General features: G+C 33.8%; 1 protein-coding gene across 2 annotated transcripts in view; it reads left to right on the top strand.

Moving 5' to 3' along the window:
• LOC101893041 (uncharacterized) overlaps positions 1 to 18049 on the top strand; it is a 523443-nt gene extending 505394 nt beyond the window's left edge. For both annotated transcript variants that reach the window (XM_059127351.1, XM_059127352.1), the window contains 3 exons: positions 3028 to 3865; positions 11407 to 12041; positions 12116 to 18049. In XM_059127351.1, coding sequence (XP_058983334.1) covers positions 3028 to 3865; positions 11407 to 12041; positions 12116 to 14404 — 3762 coding nt within the window. In that variant the 3' untranslated portion in view covers positions 14405 to 18049. The remainder of the gene's footprint in view (positions 1 to 3027; positions 3866 to 11406; positions 12042 to 12115) is intronic.
• The last annotated feature ends 817 nt before the right edge of the window (positions 18050 to 18866 follow it).

Here is an 18866-nt window from a genome sequence, read left to right as displayed (position 1 = left end):
GTCAAAGTACAAATATAGGGAGGTACCGATATATGCGGGATATACGAAGATCTAGACCTGCATGAATAATATACGATATCATGGGCCATCTTCGAACTTGACCTGCCTGCAGACAAAAGACTGATCTGTGCAATATGTTAGTTCCCTATCTTTATTAGTTTGCCCTTTAGTGTGATTACAACAGACGGATTTTACGCTGATCATTGTTAATTATAAAATTATTATTTCTATAAGTTACAAACGAAATGACGAACTTAATATACCCTTTATACTATGTATGTTGCTGCCATTTTTTTTTTCTATTGGCCCCTTGTAACTGTACTCTCATTTATTTATTTATTTACTTATTTTTATTTTTTTATTTATTTATTTATTTTATTTTTTATTTTTTGAATATCATCCCAGTCACATTTTCCAATTTAATGGATCCGTATCTCACAAAATAGTCAGCATATTTTCAGAATCTAACAAATGTTAGGGAAATTACAAAGAAAAATCTCTGATTTCTGAGAAAGATGTTTATTTTCTATGTTGCAGAAGTTGCTTACATTCCCTTTATCCCTTTATCCCGTTCCCAAAACTAACACACAATTTTGTTAATAGCGGAAGTATTTTCTCCATGACCCCATTAAGAATAATTAATAAGGCACGTGTTAAGCTCAGCTGAAGCTCCATTACTCACATATTAAGGTATTCATGTGCCCAAATTTGTAGAATACTCTTCTTCTTCTTCTTCTTTATGCTATATTTTCCCCATATCAAACCACAAATCAAATAAAAATTCCCACAACATAATACTGCCACTTGCTTTGTAATTTCTTCAGTTCAATGGCAAAATTCCATTGAAGGGAATAGACAAACTTTCACATACATAACACCAAATTCAATTATCCTGATTGCCTTTGGTACACTTATGTGTATGTATGTAGCTGCCATTATACAAGATTTCGAGGAAACAAATGTAATTAGTGCTAATTTTACTTTTAAGACGAAAAAAAATCTCCATAGACCACAAATTGACTCACTTACCTTTTTCACTTTGATTGCCAATTGTAAAGAAAAGGATATGGGAGTGGGGCGGACATGGCAAGGCAAAAATACCGTAATTGAATCGAAACAAACAACAAAAACCATACCAACATCAAATTCTATTCCCCAAACATTTGCAACAAATCAAGTTAATTTATTAAGGGACTGAGCAAGGGGAAATAAAGGATATTATTTTAATGTATTACAACAATCTTCTTGTTTAACATTGATTGAAAATGTTTCCATTTTTAACATCAAAGAATATTATGTTTGCTATTTTCTATTAAGGACTTAAGAGTTTTTTTTTATTAATTTTTTGCATGCTTTTTTCTTTGAATGGGTTTTTTGTTTTAAATGCTAGACTACTGAAAACTTTTTCCTGGTAAAGAATTTAGCCTTTTTTTTCCCTTATTCTTAGTTTGCTTTTCACGGAATTGTTTTTTTTTTTAGCTTCAACCTTTTTGTTGATACATAATAAGTTTTTTTTATTATACTTTAACTTTTATCCCCTTCTCTTCTTTTTTTCCATAATATCTCATATTTATATTAATATATAAAATATATTTTTTTTGTAATTTATTTCTTTACATGCCATCCATTAACCAAACAAAAAAAAATTAATACAAAAATATTTCTTCCCCCCTCTATACTTCTACGTCACGCTATCAATCAAACCTTAATAAAAAAATCGAAATGAAATGTACATTTTAATCTCTCATCATTTACTAACAACCATTACTACCATCCTACAAATAGTTGCAAAATTAAAGTAAATAATTGTACAAAGTCTATTAGTTATAAATATAAGACACACACACATACTATACACACAAACAGGAAAGAAGAAGAAAACCTTTTTTTAAATAGATAGAAGGTCTTCTATACATAAAAGACCTTACAGGCCTTCTGGACATTGAAAATCTTCCGCAAGCCTCTTATATTGAAGACCGATAACAGGTCGTCTATAAATAATTTCCATTGGTCTTCGATATTAGGAAGACCATGCACAGACCTCTTATAGAACACAGATCCACAAATCTGCTATAGATAGAAGACCTTCAACAGGTATTCTATAGATAGAAGACCTTCAACAGGTCTTCTATAGATAGAAGACCTTCAACAGGTCTTCTATAGATAGAAGACCTTACACAGGTCTTCTATAGATAGTAGACCTTCCACAGGTCTTCTATAGATAGTAGACCTTCAACAGGTCTTCTATAGATAGAAGACCTTCAACACGTCTTCTATAGATAGAAGACCTTCCACAGGTCTTCTGTAGATAGAAGACCTTCCACAGGTCTCTTATATATAAAAGACCTTCCGCAGGATAGAAATTTTTCCACAGGTCTCTTATAAATATAATGTCTTCAAGGGATTTTCCACGTATAGAAAACCCTCAGCAGGTCTTCTATACTTTAACAGATCGTTTGTAGATATTCTATAGATAGAATGTCTTAATTATACATAGCAGATCTTCTTCTGACCTTCTATACAGAAAAACGTTTACTAACCTGCTATATACAGATGACGATTCATGGGTATTCCATACCTTTTCTTCTACAGGTCTACATATAGGAGACCTTCCATAAGTCTTCTATAAATTCATGACCTTCCTCAGATATCCTAAAGACTGAAGACCTTCCACAGATCTCTTATAGATGCAAGTCCTTTCACAGGTCTTCTATAATTAGAAGATATTTAACGTTTCTTCCATGTGTGGAATACTGTCCGCCATTTTCATTTTTCTACAAATGATTTTAAGATGGGTTCCTCTTCTTCTTTCCCAATTAAAATCTCACATAACTCCATGCCTATTCTACAAAAGAAACACATTTTGTTTTAGCTACCTTTATAACTTTACTAATTTACATTTCCTCTTTTATTTTTTCTTTTTCCTTTTATTTCCTCAATGTTGATGAAAATCTGCGCCGTAACAAATCAATCAAACAACCAACGAAAATAAAACCCAACAAAACCACCATAAACAACTACCTCTAGGATTACAAAAAACCTCTGGAAGAAAGTAGTCCACCCGTTTTGAGTGCTACCAAAATCAATACCCTCTTTCATCGCCTGCCCGATATTCTGCAATCGCACCAACTGTTCCGCATCGCCTTGGCGGAATGTGTACGCAATTGGGATCGTGATGAAAAACTGGGTGATTGTTTTGTTAGCGCCTTCAGTAAGCCACGTATCTTGGAGATCTATTCGGGTTTCATTAACAATTTCTCAGCTGCCATGGAATTAGCCAAAATGGAGGAGAAACGCAAATCAGCTCTGGCGGATTTCTTCAAAGTGAAACAAATCAGCGCTCACGATCGTTTGAGTTTCTTCGGTTTGATGGTGAAGCCGGTGCAACGTTTCCCCCAGTTCATACTCTTTTTGCAGGATCTACTCAAATATACACCCCAGGGCCATCATGATCGTATGTCGCTGCAATTGGCCTTAACACAGTTGGAACTGCTGGCCGAAATGCTGAACGAACGTAAACGTGAGGCCGAACAGTATCAGGGTTTCAAAGAGATGCTGGGTCACATAAGTGGCACATTCAATACACGCTCTCTAACAACGACCGAAGGCAATCGGCCACGCTATTTACTCAGAGAGGATAATGTAACACATATGGAATTTAATCAGGCCGGTTTTATAGTCAAATCGAAACAGCGTCGCCTGCTGTTGCTGAACGATAAAGTGATTTGTGTTTCGGTGGCGCCCAAACAGTCGCATGATTTCGGTGCAACAGAGAAATTGACATTTAAATGGATGTATCCGGTGACAGATGTGGAAATTGTTGATAATAGTACTTCCGCAACATTGTCGAGAATATTAACTGCAGGTGAGTGGATGGGAAAAATTATTGAAAATATTTTTTTTTTCAATTTGGAAAATGCATAGAGCTTTAGGAAATTATCAACAATGACAAAAAAAGTATATCCCATCAATAGGAAAAATGTGTTTTGGTTGTATATAATTCACACATACATTTTCCACAAAAGCAGCTCTATTATTATGAACAGAATTCATAAAATATATATACTAGAGTCTTCTGAAAATAACTCCAAAACTAAGTTAATCTGGCCAACATTATTTCATCCCACTTGTTATGGTAAAGCTTCAAAATCCCAAACATATATATACTCTCTACCATCGATTTGTCTCTCGTTGTTTGACTATCATTTTTGTTACATAAACCCAAGATAGTTTTCGACTCGCAAAAAAACCCATTTTAACCCATTTTGTTGAAAATTTAGCTAGGACCAATTATTAAGGGGGCCACCGTAAATGGGAACTATTTCCAGCTATTTTCGAAAATCTATGCTACACATTATGAGCATCTAAATATGTTTTGGTTGTATATAATTCACACATACATTTTCCACAAAAGCAGCTCTATTATTATGAACAGAATTCATAAAATATATAAACTAGAGTCCTCTGAAAATAACTCCAAAACTAAGTTAATCTGGTCCACATTTTTTCATTCCACCTGCTATGGTAAAGCTTCAAAATCCCTAACATATATATACTCTCTACCATCGATTTGTCTCTCGTTGTTTGACTATCATTTTTGTTACATAAACCCAAGATAGTTTTCGACTCGCAAAAAACCCATTTTAACCCATTTTGTTGAAAATTTAGCTAGGACCAATTATTTAGGGGGCCACCGTAAATGGGAACTATTCCCAGCTATTTTCGAAAATTTATGCTACACATTATGAGCATCTATAATCTTCCGGAACCGATGTTGCAAATTTCTCATTGTAAGGAATTTAGGTAGTTCAGTTGGAAGTTGGCTCAAGAGGGGAAACCTAAATTTCTGTCTGGGTAAGAGAGAATATGGAAGAGAGTAATGTTAGAATGAATTTAATTTCAAAAGAAATACATCTCAGCCAAATCCTGTTTCTAAGTGAAGGAAGTCCAGAAATTGCGAGAGCGAGAGGGTTTATGGGAGAGCAATGTCCCCTTATCAAGCAACGTTTATATAGGCAAAGAGGGTTGAAGTTTGGTTGTTTTTTTATGTTTATTTGAATGTTCTAAATGCTTTGGCAATTCCTTCCACGGAAATGCTTTCGTTTGGGCTGTGTAGTTTACATTTATTGTATGCGTGGTCGCGGGACATTTTCTTACTTTTTCAACAATAGAAAACGTCCCACGTGGCCACGCAAAGCTTTAAAATCCTATTTTCAATATTGAAAGCTTCTTTATAAAATTGAAAAATTTTATCAAAGCTATATTCTGTACATAAAAAATGTATCCAAATCTATAATTTTCTTTATACCCTTTATCCAAAGTCTTAAATTCTAAAAATTCCATTTAAAGATTTCACTTAATTGTAGCCAACCCACCGATAACAAAATCAATCATTTCAATTCTAATATTCTTTCAAATGATCATTTTGAAATATTTCTCATAAATACCTTCAATTATTATCAATCAGTTTTCACTTTTTAACCTCTTGGCTAAATAATCTCCATATGAAATTAAATTTCACATTCTTTCCCAAAAAAATTAAAATAATTTTCAATTTAGTTTGATTTTTACAACAAACAACATCAATTTCAACTGTAACAATCGTGTGGAGGCCACACACAGACATATTATTCGTTTTGACTCCACCTGAATCACACGCTGTTGTGATGTATCCCACATCACATGTCAATGACTCCTACGAATGAGAGTGAAATTTTCATAAGCATCTTTCAGAAATATAACGAAGATGAAAACGAACACACACACACAAACACACAACACTGAACTTCAACTTCAAATTACTTTTAATATCTCAAGCATTTCTTTCCACCTCGTTTGACTTTCTTTCTAATGAATTGCGTGATGTTAAATACCCATCGTTTTTTTTTTCCTACTTGTTTTAGTACGAAGAAACCAAACATAAACTTCAAACGATTCAATAACAAATAATCCGAACATGATTGTTGGGGGGAGGGAGGTGGTCTTCATACAATAGAGAAAAACTGCATGCGCAAAAGACTTAAGACATCATCATTTCGAAAATTTGTATCCAGCACCGGCAATGCGCCTGTTACAGCGGCTGCTTCTGCTGATGATGATGATCATCATCGAGGAGGCCAAAAAAAAAAAACACTCTCCTCCAAGCCATTCAATAAAATAAAATGTTAACAGTTTTGTGGGTATTTTACTCCTACCGATCGACCAACCAACCAACGAAACGACTGAATGACCACGTCTGTCCATCAATGCATGACTGACAATCTGTTGCTGTTTTCTTTGCAACAATGGTAATGGTGCTGTTGTTGGTTGTTGCGTATTATACCATTGGATCGCTGGACCGATCGATCGATCACTCAATGTTGAGTCTGAGCTTATAAGAGCACGGAACCGGCTAACATAACGCCACCCTATTGTAGCGACAAATAATGCCATTGAATGCTGTGAATGATGAACAAATGCCATATGAAATGGACAAATGTTGTTTAGTTGCCCGGATTTCGTTTTTTTTTTTTTTGAAATTCAACGCCGCCCGGATAACTGATATAAATGGTGGGAGCCTTTGTTTTTGGCTAGGATTTGTTTTTTTTTTTTTTTTATATACTCACAGAGTTAGTAGATATTATGATTGACACAGAATCCTATGTTATGCTCAGGCAAATCATTGAAGCTGTGACATTTTCGAGGCCCTGATGATAGTTTGGTTAAAAGTTAATGGAGATATGAGTAACATTTCAATAAAATGCTGAGCCATCATAAAATTCTTTATCCACTTTATCCTAGTGACAGATGGTGACATTCTTCAGCCACGTTATCCGTCTATTATCTCTTTCCGATATCAAAGAAACAAAACAAAATAATTTTATAAAAAAAAATGTTTCATTTTCAATGATTTTTATAAGTTAAAAATTTTATAAATTTACAGTAACCCGAAAAATAATTGTGTTGCATTGTAAATTGTCTGCGATCTAATCTGCCACCAACAACAAATACCAATAACAACATTGACTAAATGTCGGCTGTCTTCCTTTGTCGTTTTTTGCTTTTTTTCCTTAGATCACTGGCATTGTCGAAGGAAGACAACTACGCCAAATATTGGAATCAAATATAACAAGAGTTTAACGATTTTTTTCCTTTCGGCCTTTGTTTGATTTCGTGCCATTAGTGGCAGTTGTAAGGAAAAAAGGTGGTCAAAATCAAACATTATCAATGAGTTTGTGAACACAAAACTGTTTCTTTTTTTTTGAGGCCAAAAACTACGCCTTTAACGTTTTTTGGATCAGTTTTGTTTTTTTCCCCCAAAACAATGGATTTTTCATGTCCGTCAAACCAAACAGCAATCATTGTTTTGACTGGATACTCGTCGTCGTCGTCAAGTTGTTTGGTTTCCATGTTAATTTGTTGATTTATGCAATTTGGCAATAATCATAATTATTGCAATTCAATTCATTTTGGTGTTGGAGCCAGCCACCAAACCTCCCACCCAAGAGGTGGGTACACCCCCTCCCCATTTTCACCCCTTATGTGTCCCGGTTATTTGAACGAACTCATAAATAAATCTCGATTTTTTGTGAATTGTGTGTATGGTTTTTCTGACTCGGTTTTCACATAGCCATTGAATGTTGGACAAAGTATTTTTTCTCTGTTTGGGAAAAGGGTATGGTTTCCGCTTCGGATGTAATAAATTGCTAAAGAGATAATAAAGTGAATTTTTATGGTTTGTTTTGATGGCTGTTTTTTTATGGAAAACTGAAACCGAACACAATTCAATCTCATTTCATTTGTTGTTTAAGCGGGAACTTGAGAAAAAGAAGAGGAAAACATGCCTAACACCAACCCGACATAAATGATGCAGGTCGAAAATGGAGGTTTTTTCACTCAAATCCTAAAAAATATTAATATTATTATGCAGCATGGCAAACAAACTTCATTGTGAGAGTTCGAGAGAGATTGTAATGTCAGAAAATTTATTGTTTAGAAACAAATTTCTATCTGTATGTTTGTCTCTCTATCCTTTCATTCATCCATCCATCCATCCATCTGTTTTTTGTGTTTCGTACAGAGAAAAAAAGTTAAGCCACAAAAGCTTCCTTAAAAGATAAAGATCGAAAAAAACCAGAGCCATAGAGAAATTATTTGTTAATGCGGAAATTTTATTCATATTTAAAAACGATTTAAGAAAAATTGTGGGAGTTGAGCAGATAACATTTAAACGCGTAACAACAACCACAACAGCAAAAAATTCAAATCAGTTGGGAAAATGAAAGTAAAAGCGTAAATTTAAATATTCTCCTTCCAGGGTTAAAGAGCACCTGTTAAAGACAAAAAAAAACTTAATAGAAACTCCTCTCTATTGTTCATCAAGCTTTTCCACATTTGAAGTAGAAATTGAATTTACTAATGAGAACATAAATCTCAGCGAAAAAAGGCCTGCACAAGACAGGCAAGAGTTCCAAAGTTTGAAAGCATTTAAAAATGAGAACTTGAAAATGTATTGTATTTGTACTGACTTGAACAGAGACAGCCAAATTTGCCAAAAATTAAAAAAAGAATGTTTGCCAGAGCCAAGCGTTGAACTTGGATTCCGCTCCCATTATCTTAGCTCACTCATTTCCTCCTATTCACGCAGAACTTTACTGAAGGCAGTACTGCTCGCAACCATGAGCTAGCATATGAGTTGCCAAAAGAGAACATTTAAGCGAAAATTAATATTCTGTTTTTCTTTATATTCTAATATATTTTAAATTCTTTTTTTTAAATATGAAGTTGATCCAAAAGTGTTAATGAAGTCAATAATTAACAATAGAAAATAAATAACGTTTTAACACTGATTTATAGATGCCTTCTAAAAGCAAAGAAAAATTGACTGGTGAGCGGGCTCAAGGTAGATGTACTAGGTAATCGCATCAGCCCAGCTGACGGCACCATTAAATGTCAAAACAAATTGTTGTAATGAAGAATTCGCCCTAAATGAATGCAACAACAAATTTGTTTATGTTGTCTTCCCTAAAAGTACCTTTTTATATAATTTTAAATAATTTAAGAGCAAGTTAAGAGTGAAACCAGTAAAAAAAAATAAAAGAAAATGAAGGAAGGAGGTTAGAATGGAGTGCAGCTTTAAGAATTAAGTTAGCCTCAACATCTAAGATTCCCAAAGCATATCACGCGAAGTAGTGCAAGAATTCGACTCTTGTCATTTGCAGTTCCGGAAAACTTTCGGTTTAAACCAGTAAAATATAGTCATTATAAGTTTCTTGGTTTAAAAAATATCGCAATACTACAATTAATACTAATTTTACTCTTATTTTTTTACAATAAAAACTTTTATTGCGACGTTCGTTTACGACGAGAGGCACACAAAATAAAATGTAAACAAACATCTCGTTTCTGATTGGTTGAAACAAATTTGCCGCAACCTTTAAATGTCATGGCGAATCTATGTTTTTCGCCTTAGATGCCAATTTTGACATTTGAGGGGACCACAAAAGTTGCTTTGTTGTAGCAATTCGCCGATGCGGTTACCTGTTAGATCTACCTTGAGCGGGCTCAAGCGCTGCTCAAGAAAAAATATGTCTTTCCAGTCATATTTCTCTTTGCTTATTTAAAATAAGAACAAAAAGTGTTAAGTCATTATTTATACAAATAATTTTTATTCATTTGCTTTATAAATTATTTTGGCAAACATTCATAATTAAAAACAATTAAATGGAATCGTAAAATATAAAGAAAAAGAGAATTTTAATTTTCTCCTGAATTATCTCTTTTTTCGGCTCATATTCTATAACAAGGTTTTGAGCAGGGCGGACGAGCAGTGTTGCCAACATTTTGAGAGCTAGAAGCGTAATTAAAAACCGGAAAAGCGTAAATAGCGTAAAAACTTTCCTTAAAAAGGCGTAAAAGCGCTATGTATTTTTTTCTAACCAATGCAAATGCAAAAATTGTCAATAAAGCCCTTTTTTTAAACTAAATACTGTTTTATTCAAAAATTGAGATCATATCTCATATAAATATCTAATGTATATAAGTGCATACATATTTTTAAAAAATATGATATATTAGGAACAGTTTACATGTGGTTAAAACTTACAGACATATACATTTTTACAAAAAAAATTATGTTCACCTATAAAACCCATTGCTTCAAATGCAGTTGAAATGTCTGCATCAGTTTCTCCATTTTGCCATAAGACTGTTTGTAAAAAATAATTAGACTTTTTGTAAACTTCTTGTGTAGAAATTTTTTGTACAGAAATTTGACGGCAGGTCATATTTGTCACAGCAAGTATTCTCTCGACGAAGGCCATATTTAATATGTAAAATAGAACTTACAAAATTTAAGGTTAATCTGTTTTCGATTTATATAAATTCTTAGTACTGAATGCTCTTTCTACTTCTGTATTTGAGTATGGGAAGTTTAACAGTATTATAACGAATTACGATAAAACTTGAAAGGAATTTGGCCCAATGGAATCTTTGAACTCATTTACTTCTATCCAGATGCCATACTATCAACATATTCGAATGTATGAACATTGCCACATTTTAAATCTAAAACCTGCAAATAGCACCAACAGAAAAGATGAAACGCGTACGTACAGTGTTTTTTTTTTTCGTTTCGCGCTATGCCCACTATTTTGGCGTTTTGGGGGGTCTAAAAAGCACCATAAATAGCGCGAAAAGCACCAAGTTTGCATCACTGGTTTTGAGGTTTTGTCAGAGAGTAACATCGTTTTTTGCCCTGCATTACTCTTTCAAAAATATGTGCAATTTTTAATTTAGAGAATATTCTCTCAGCTATTTTGGGATTTTTTTTTATCTAAAAGTCGGTTTTGAAAAGTTTAAGTTTTTAATTGTCTTATGAGCCAAAAGTATGCAACGTATCTCTAATTCTATTTTTTTTGCTCATTTCAAAATCGACTTTATTATTATTTGTCAACGATTTAGGTCTATTTTTTTGCTCATTTAAAAATGCTCATCTAAAAATCGACTCTATTATCTGTTGGTGAAATTCGACTTCCTCAATCGAAATCGAGCGTAAACGACTTTGGAATGGGAATTAAATATCGAAAATCGATTTTTTGAAAATTGAAGAAAAAGGCCATTACACAAAAAGTCAACTTTTTTTGAAGGCGAACTCAAACAATACCTTGGGTGGGTCTTTGCTCTCCATAACACATGTCTAGAAAATCCTTCCCATCTTGAATATTATTCCCAAGGAACTCAACACTTGTTCGACTATCATTAGAAATCCTTGAACCACTTTATATACATTTGTATCGAATTTGTTTTCGCTCCACAATGTCTATGCAATAAATTAAACATTTTAAATTCGCTCGAAGGATCATTTTCCCTTGAACGAGGTAATTGTATACAAGTCTCATCGTTAACATTTCCATCCTTCCATTATAGGTCTCAATCGCGGTGGAAGTCTCAAATCGAACAGCAGTTCATGTAACAATTATCAAACCAAAACCCTACCTGCCAACACATCATCACCATCCGCCACAATGGCGGGCTATCAGAATCCCGCCTTCGACAATTCACCCGCAGCTTTACTGACCAATGGTGCTGACAACCTGTGCAACGAGATGTCGACGCTCATGTACGATTATGAGGTTGTGTCGCGTATCAACGATTTGGTTGGAACCCTTAAGGGTACATACAAAGAGCTCAACACCAATTTGACCCGTAATCTCATGAACTCCATCCAAAGTTCGATACAGCGTAAAAATGAAGAAATGGCCTGGGTTGACTCGTGCTGTCTTCAGCTGGTGGCCCGATCCAAAAATGGCAAAGAGGAGACATTTACATTCCAAACGGCAAATCCTAATGTGAAAAAGGAGTGGATTACGGAATTGCGTTTGGCCCAGTTGGCATTGGATGTGAACAACTCGCCAGCGTGGGAGACAACACCGGCTGAGCCGTGTGCCACCAGTACACCGGCGTATGAGCAACAGCAAATGCAGCTGGTGCAACGACAGTCGAATAAAATGCCATTGTTTGTCAAAGCGATGCCAATACACAAGTCACAGCATCAAACGGAGGTGAGTTTAAAGGCCCTGCCTGCCAAAGATTCTATATTCGTACTAATTCCGATTTTCATTCATTTTCTCCTTAGGTTCGCTGTGGATGTTATTATAGCATCGCCAATGACCCCAAACTCAGTGGCAATGCCCGACGCCGCCACAAGCAACAAAATTATCTCTGGATCTGCACAACCAACACCACATCTTCACAAATCACCGTCTTCTCGCAGCATCATCAGCAGGCCGGTAATCTGAGGGATGTTAGCACTTTCGAATTGGCTGAAACCCAAGTAACGGCAATGGAATATGTCAAGGGCTTGGAGATCTGCAAGACACGCGAGGATGTAAGTAGCCTTTTGGGAGACCTCATATGGATGGGCACCGACACCAAAAAGCTACTCATTTATACCGCCAAAAATCCCGAACAGGAGGAACAACTGCATTGCTGCAATGTCCAAAGTGTCGTAATGAAGATACTCTATCATTTCGATTCCGTTTATGTGGCCCTATCGAATTCCACAATTTTGATATATCGTCGGGCCTACGATGGCGTTTGGATGCTCAAAGATCCTCAGGTGGTGGTGATGGGTGATTCCGGTCTACCTGTGCCCAGTATTTTGCCCATCAATATGAATATATATGCAGCGTGTGCTAACCGTGTATATGTCCTGAATGCTCTTAATGGAGAGATTCAAAGGAGCTTCGAAGTCCACCATGGCTCGAATCAGCAAGTGAATCTAATGGCTCATTCGGGTATTGGATTATGGATATCCTTGAAGAATTCCACAATGTTGTGTCTGTATCACACTGAAACCTTCAAGCATTTACAGGACATCAATATTGCCTCAAGTGTGTTGCGCAGTGATGGCAAGAAGGAGCACGCCGTCAATAACAACGCCATCTATGTGACCGCTTTGATGGCCTGCAAAGGTTTGCTGTGGGTAGGCACAAATGTGGGTATTGCAGTTACTATACCACTGCCTCGATTGGAGGGTGTACCGATTATCAGTGGCGGCATCAGTATGTCTTGTCATGCCCACTTTGGACCTATCACCTTCCTTTTGCCATTGGTGCCCAAGTCGTATCCCAGTTATAAACCAAATACCGCAAACGCTCAGACATCACAAACAATGCCATTAGCCATAAATATGCCTGCTGAGCCGTCGCCCCCTGCACCCAGCATGGGTGATGACTTGCAGTTGCCCGCCATAGACGCTGATCCCAAAAAGTTGACAGAAGCAGAACTGGATGATAGTGCAGTTATTCTTAGACGTGACTTACCCAAAGATGAGAATGGTTCAGGTTCTGCTTCACCCTCAGCCTCTATGCTGAGGGAGTTAAGTGTTGAAGCTGGAGGTGGAGCAGACTCGGCGGCTTCTTCACCACGCTGTTCCAAATTGGATAAACAAAACTCGTTGGATCAAAGTTTTTCGGCCAAAATACGTGCCTCCTTGGCAAACTCACCGGCTTTCCATCGCAAACGTTTCCGTGACTTGTCCTCTGAATCGGCACGCATATCTAAAACGTTGCCTAGAGGTCTGGGTTCAGCTGGTGCCTATTTCCAGTCTGGCATGAATTCGAATACTAGTACCCTATCGCATACGGAGCATGGTTATTGCGATGTCTATGACTTGTATGCTAAATTGATCTACATCAAAGAAGACTATGATGCTGAAGAAGGTACCCAAGGCAACCTTATGGATATGATGTATGAGGGTATGCGTCGCTCGGACCCCGAATTGGCAGCCATACCCGGACGTGTCACCACTTTGGATAGACGTTTGCGCATGAAAGCCTCACGACCCAGATCTTTGGATTTGTCCAATTGGTCAGTGGATTCTAAGTCATCAAGTTTGTACACCTCTTCGGGCAGTGAAGAGAGCATGGGTATACGTTTCTTTGGAGGCCGTTCGGTTTCACGCAACAGTTCCAGTGCAAGCCATAAAACCTCGGGCAATGGCAGTGATTTGGGTAATATATCGGAAAATGGCCTCATGACCGATTTGCATTATACTCACAGTACACCAAAATCAGATGATGGTTTCAAGCTGATGCAACAACAAAAGCAACAAGCGTCCGGAGCTGGGGCTGCAACAGCTGGCGGTACCAGTACCACACCCCCACCAGCAGCAACAGCCACGTTGAAACGTAAACAAAAACAAAATGCCAAGCAACAACAGCAGCAACAAGCCGATGGACCTCGTACCATTATTACACTGACCGGTGGTCGGGGTTATTGGCGTCATGTCTGGTACAACAATACCACTTCACCCGGCCATAAATCATCGTCATCATCGGGTTCCCTCAGTTCGGGAGCCTCATCGCCCCTCATTGCCAACTCCAATGATGCCCACATTGTCATCTGGGAGAAAAAGTTATAATCTCCGGAGTATGTGTGGCACAACAAGGCCACACCTCCATATTCAATACCCAGCGGTATGACATATGTCGCCGCTTCCAACACATCTTCGTTATATTTACAACCGCCCATGTCTTTGCAAACTACACCGGAACGCAGCCGCAGTCGTGTACGATTTCGAGGTTCATTCATAATTCGGGACCGTTCAACATGCTGTTCATCGCTGACCGGCTCACCAAATCTGGGCATGGTACCTGGTACCCCAACAATGGGTGGAAGTTTTCGCAGATTGGCCAAACTGAGACGTGGTGGCAGTTTAAAGGAATTTTAATGGTAATAGGGCATAGCGTTGTTATATGGATAGGTATTCGTTTTAATGGAGGTGTTTACTTGTTGTTTTAAATAATCGGATTTAAGATGGAAAGTATTTTTATTACACGTGGTTTGAATTTGGAATGTTTTGAAAACATCACCCACCCTCTTTTTTAATTGTGGTTTATTTTTTTTTTTCTAATTTTGGATTATTGTTGGTTTTGTTAATAGATTAGAATGAGCGGGACTCTTAAAGAGGAATTTAAGAAAATAAATGTATATTTTTTTTGAAAATAAGTTTGTTGTCTACGAACGAAATGTGTGATTTTGGGATTTTTCATTAAGAAAACCTTTTAAAATATTATTGGGATTACAGAGTTAATTGTATAAAAATAATTTCTGGAATTTTATGTTATTTAATTGTTAATTGAAACCCTTTATTAAAATTAAAAAATATATACAATAAAAATATACATACATAATATCCAGTTTCCTTGAACTATGTATATTGGCCATTTCCTTGACTTTCCGATATATTGGCAATTTTCAAGTCCCCAGCATTGAGGTTATGGAAATATTTTTATTATTTTTTTTTTAATTTAAACCTAAGCCCGTTGAACGCATCCATTTCCAATTTTGTAATTTATAATGTAGTTTTAGAGTCCAACGAAAAAAGCTTTGTTTTAAATTAATTTTTAGAGAAAATAACATTTTGACTCCTTTTTTCACAACCCCATAAAATGCGTTTTTTTGCAAAAGTTGAATAACTTAGAATGTGTCTCTTTAAAAGACTTCAACATTAATGTAATCAGAATTTTATTAGTTTATTTATTTTAAAAAAGTAATTCGAGAAATATGTTGTTTTATTAATAACTCTATTTTCTAGAAAACAAACTTTTTTCGCAGATAATATTCCAATGGTCTACCTTTGTTTGCAAAAGTTGATTAAATTCTGTTTAATGGGCTTCAACATAAATGTAATTCTCAAATTCCAATTTTCTACATTTATTTATATTAAAAAAATTGTAGTCCCATTTCAATTTCTATTAATAATACCATTTTCTATGAAACAAATAGTTTTGGTAAATAATATTCCAAAATCTCACACTTTTAAGGATCAAACGATATATTGAATATTTGTAAATCTTTGTAAAAAATACATAATTCTTTAGTTAATGTTTAATTGCTTATATTAAAATCTACATGCATTAAATTTAAATTATTTAGGTTCTTTTTTAATTTCTTCTCATCATATATAGGGTATCACTAAATGGAAGGAAAACGAAAATTAATTAACTTCGAAATACTATTATTTTAAGTTTTTAATGTATTTTCTTACACATTTTTGTGAAGACCCTGTTTTTTTCTTTTTTGTTATATTTTATTTTTTAAAATTTCCATTAAGTTTTCTTTTTGAAGATCTTTGGTTTTTTATGAGAAAAATTTTACATTTACAATATTTTTCTTTTAAGAAACTAAAGATCAAATCTCCATTTTTATTATTAATTTTTTCTTGTTTAATTTATTTCCAATTTTTGTAATAAGGTTTTTGTAATATTTTACTCTTCATAATGTTTAATAGAAATTTAAATTAAATTTAAATTAATTCAATGGTAAACCACAACTCCAACTCTTATCTAAAATTTTGTAAAAATAGTAAATTAAAATAAAAGCTAAGCTTTCTTCATTTTTTTCAATATATATAAATAGAGTATACATTTTATTTAATGTTAAGCCTTTCAACATTTTTGTATTCTATTCTTTTTTTTAATTTTTGTTAACGTTATATCCCTAGATTATTTAAGTTTACATTTTTTCATTGTTTTAAGGCTTTAAAGAACAATTTTAACTTCCTTACAATTTATGTTCAATATGGTTTTTCTTTTCGAAAATAATTATTAATTATATACTTTTTCCTTTTTTTTTTATTAAAAAACACACAGATACACACACAAATCTTAAGTATAATCTAAGTAACAAAAACCTGAATTATTATTTTTATACATAAATAAATATTTATATCGTAACAAAGAAGAAATATAATAAATTAAAAAAACGAAATTATTAAAATAACAATAAAGCAAAATAACGAAAAAAAAAACAAACAACCTGTGTAATTATCTAAACGACGAATAAACAGCAACAATAACAACAAAGAAACAAATGAATATAGCATAGGAAAGTATCTAAACACTAGGATCAAGGATTAGTAAGAATGATACGAAAGCTAGCATAGCGTATAGTTAAATCAAAGCATATCTCTTTTTTCTACAAATGCAAATACAAGATATAAATAACATTTGAGAATTGCAAAACATAAAAAAAGAAACAAAAACCAACAATGAATGTCAAAAATTAACATTCAAACCCCTAATTTATAACAGTTTTTTCTGTATGAATAGCTTCATTTTTGTAAAGCTTTAATTGTTATAAAAATACAAGAAAACACGAATGGAAACTCAATTTTGCTATGGTTTCAAAATGCTTCACGAACTCCGAACTCAAGCGGTGTGATTGTCATCACATATTCACCGCATATTGAAATTATTATATTCTTATTAAATAATCTCTCTGTGTAAAATCAATGTGTGTTTATTTATGTTAGTTACGGCACAGTGTTGCAATAAAAAAAATCAAGATTATACTTTCAATGTGACTGAGGATTTTTTTCGGGTCTTTCAAAATACTTTGTAACAAACTCTTGAACATATTATTTTTTTAACTAGTTTTTTTTAAATTTTGATATTTCTCGTCCTGATTTGCCAGAAGTTTACTTCGAACCTTATCACATTGATGACATACCTTGAATGTTGTGGCACTGTATAAATGTTCTTAATTTTTTCATTACATCAATTTGTTTTCTTCCCACCAACCAATCATCTCCTCCTCACCCAAGAAACCTTAAAATTCAAAAAGAATTAAAAAAAACAAATATTTATATACAAACTTTAATTTACCATGAATCAAATTTCTGACTTACCCCCAAAAAAAAAAATCAAAAAAAAAAACTTTTTGCTAATTGTGTATTTTGTAAAACAAGTATATTTTTCGTAATGGAAACTAAATGAAATTTATTATACAAAAAAAAATATGAATACAAATTTTGTGGTTCATAATTTAATTATGCGCAAAGTATACCAACAAATAAATACAAATTTAATAGAATTAAATAAATAAAAAATAACTACCCACATGACACATACACACTCATACACACAGACATAAATTGCACACGTAAGGATATGAATCCATAAATGGCTTATTAATTTAATAATTAAATAAAGAAAACAAAAACATAAAAAAATCAAAATAGATGAAAAAGTATTTAAAATTAAATCCCATAATATTAAAAAAACACAAGTTAAACAATACAATAATAAATAATAATATTAAATGCATATACATTTAAATGAATACATTATATACCTTAAAACACACAAACAAACAACAAATAAATAATATTAAAAGAAATAAACATTTTTTATTTATACATGTTTAATTGTATGTGTAATTGTCATATATACATATATAAACAAATATATATTAAAATAATTAAACACAAAATATTATTATTACTATTAATAAAATGAATATTATTATTATTACAAATTATATACAACAACAAACAAAAAATATAAAATGAGAAAAATCATTTAAAAAAAATTAAAACAATCCAAAAAGTAAATAAAAAATATGTATAAAAATTATTTTGAAATTGTTTTATTTCGACTTTGGTACAGGTTAACATTAACATAGGTTACATTTTGACATGTGACCGAAAATTTACTGGATGTTAGAAAATATTACTCGACCTTATTTCTCCAGTAACAACCAATTAAAATCTCAGTCGGCCTTGTTGTTTGGTCTTGTTTCGAAAAGTTTTTTTTTACTTTTTACTCGCAAAATAGTCAGACTTAATACTTTTATGGTGGTTTTTTATGAGAATAAGCATGAATATTGCAACAACAATATAATTAATGAATCTCAATGTCAATTCTGTTGTGTTTTTCGCATTTCTTTCCACGTAAATTTTATTCGAAAAGCAAATTTTCGAAGGTCGCAATTATGGACCGATCCTCACGAATTGAAGCCTATTGCTTTTGGAGATGACCGCTTAAAATTTAGGTGTTGAAGTGGACCTACAGGTCGCAATTATAGACGCGAAATTTAGC

This window comes from Musca domestica, unplaced genomic scaffold (assembly GCF_030504385.1).
Source record: "Musca domestica strain aabys unplaced genomic scaffold, Musca_domestica.polishedcontigs.V.1.1 44, whole genome shotgun sequence".
In the NCBI taxonomy this organism is placed as follows: Eukaryota; Metazoa; Arthropoda; class Insecta; order Diptera; family Muscidae; genus Musca; species Musca domestica.
The sequence above is the reverse complement of the archived record's forward strand: the minus strand, read 5'-3'. Positions and strand labels throughout refer to the sequence as shown.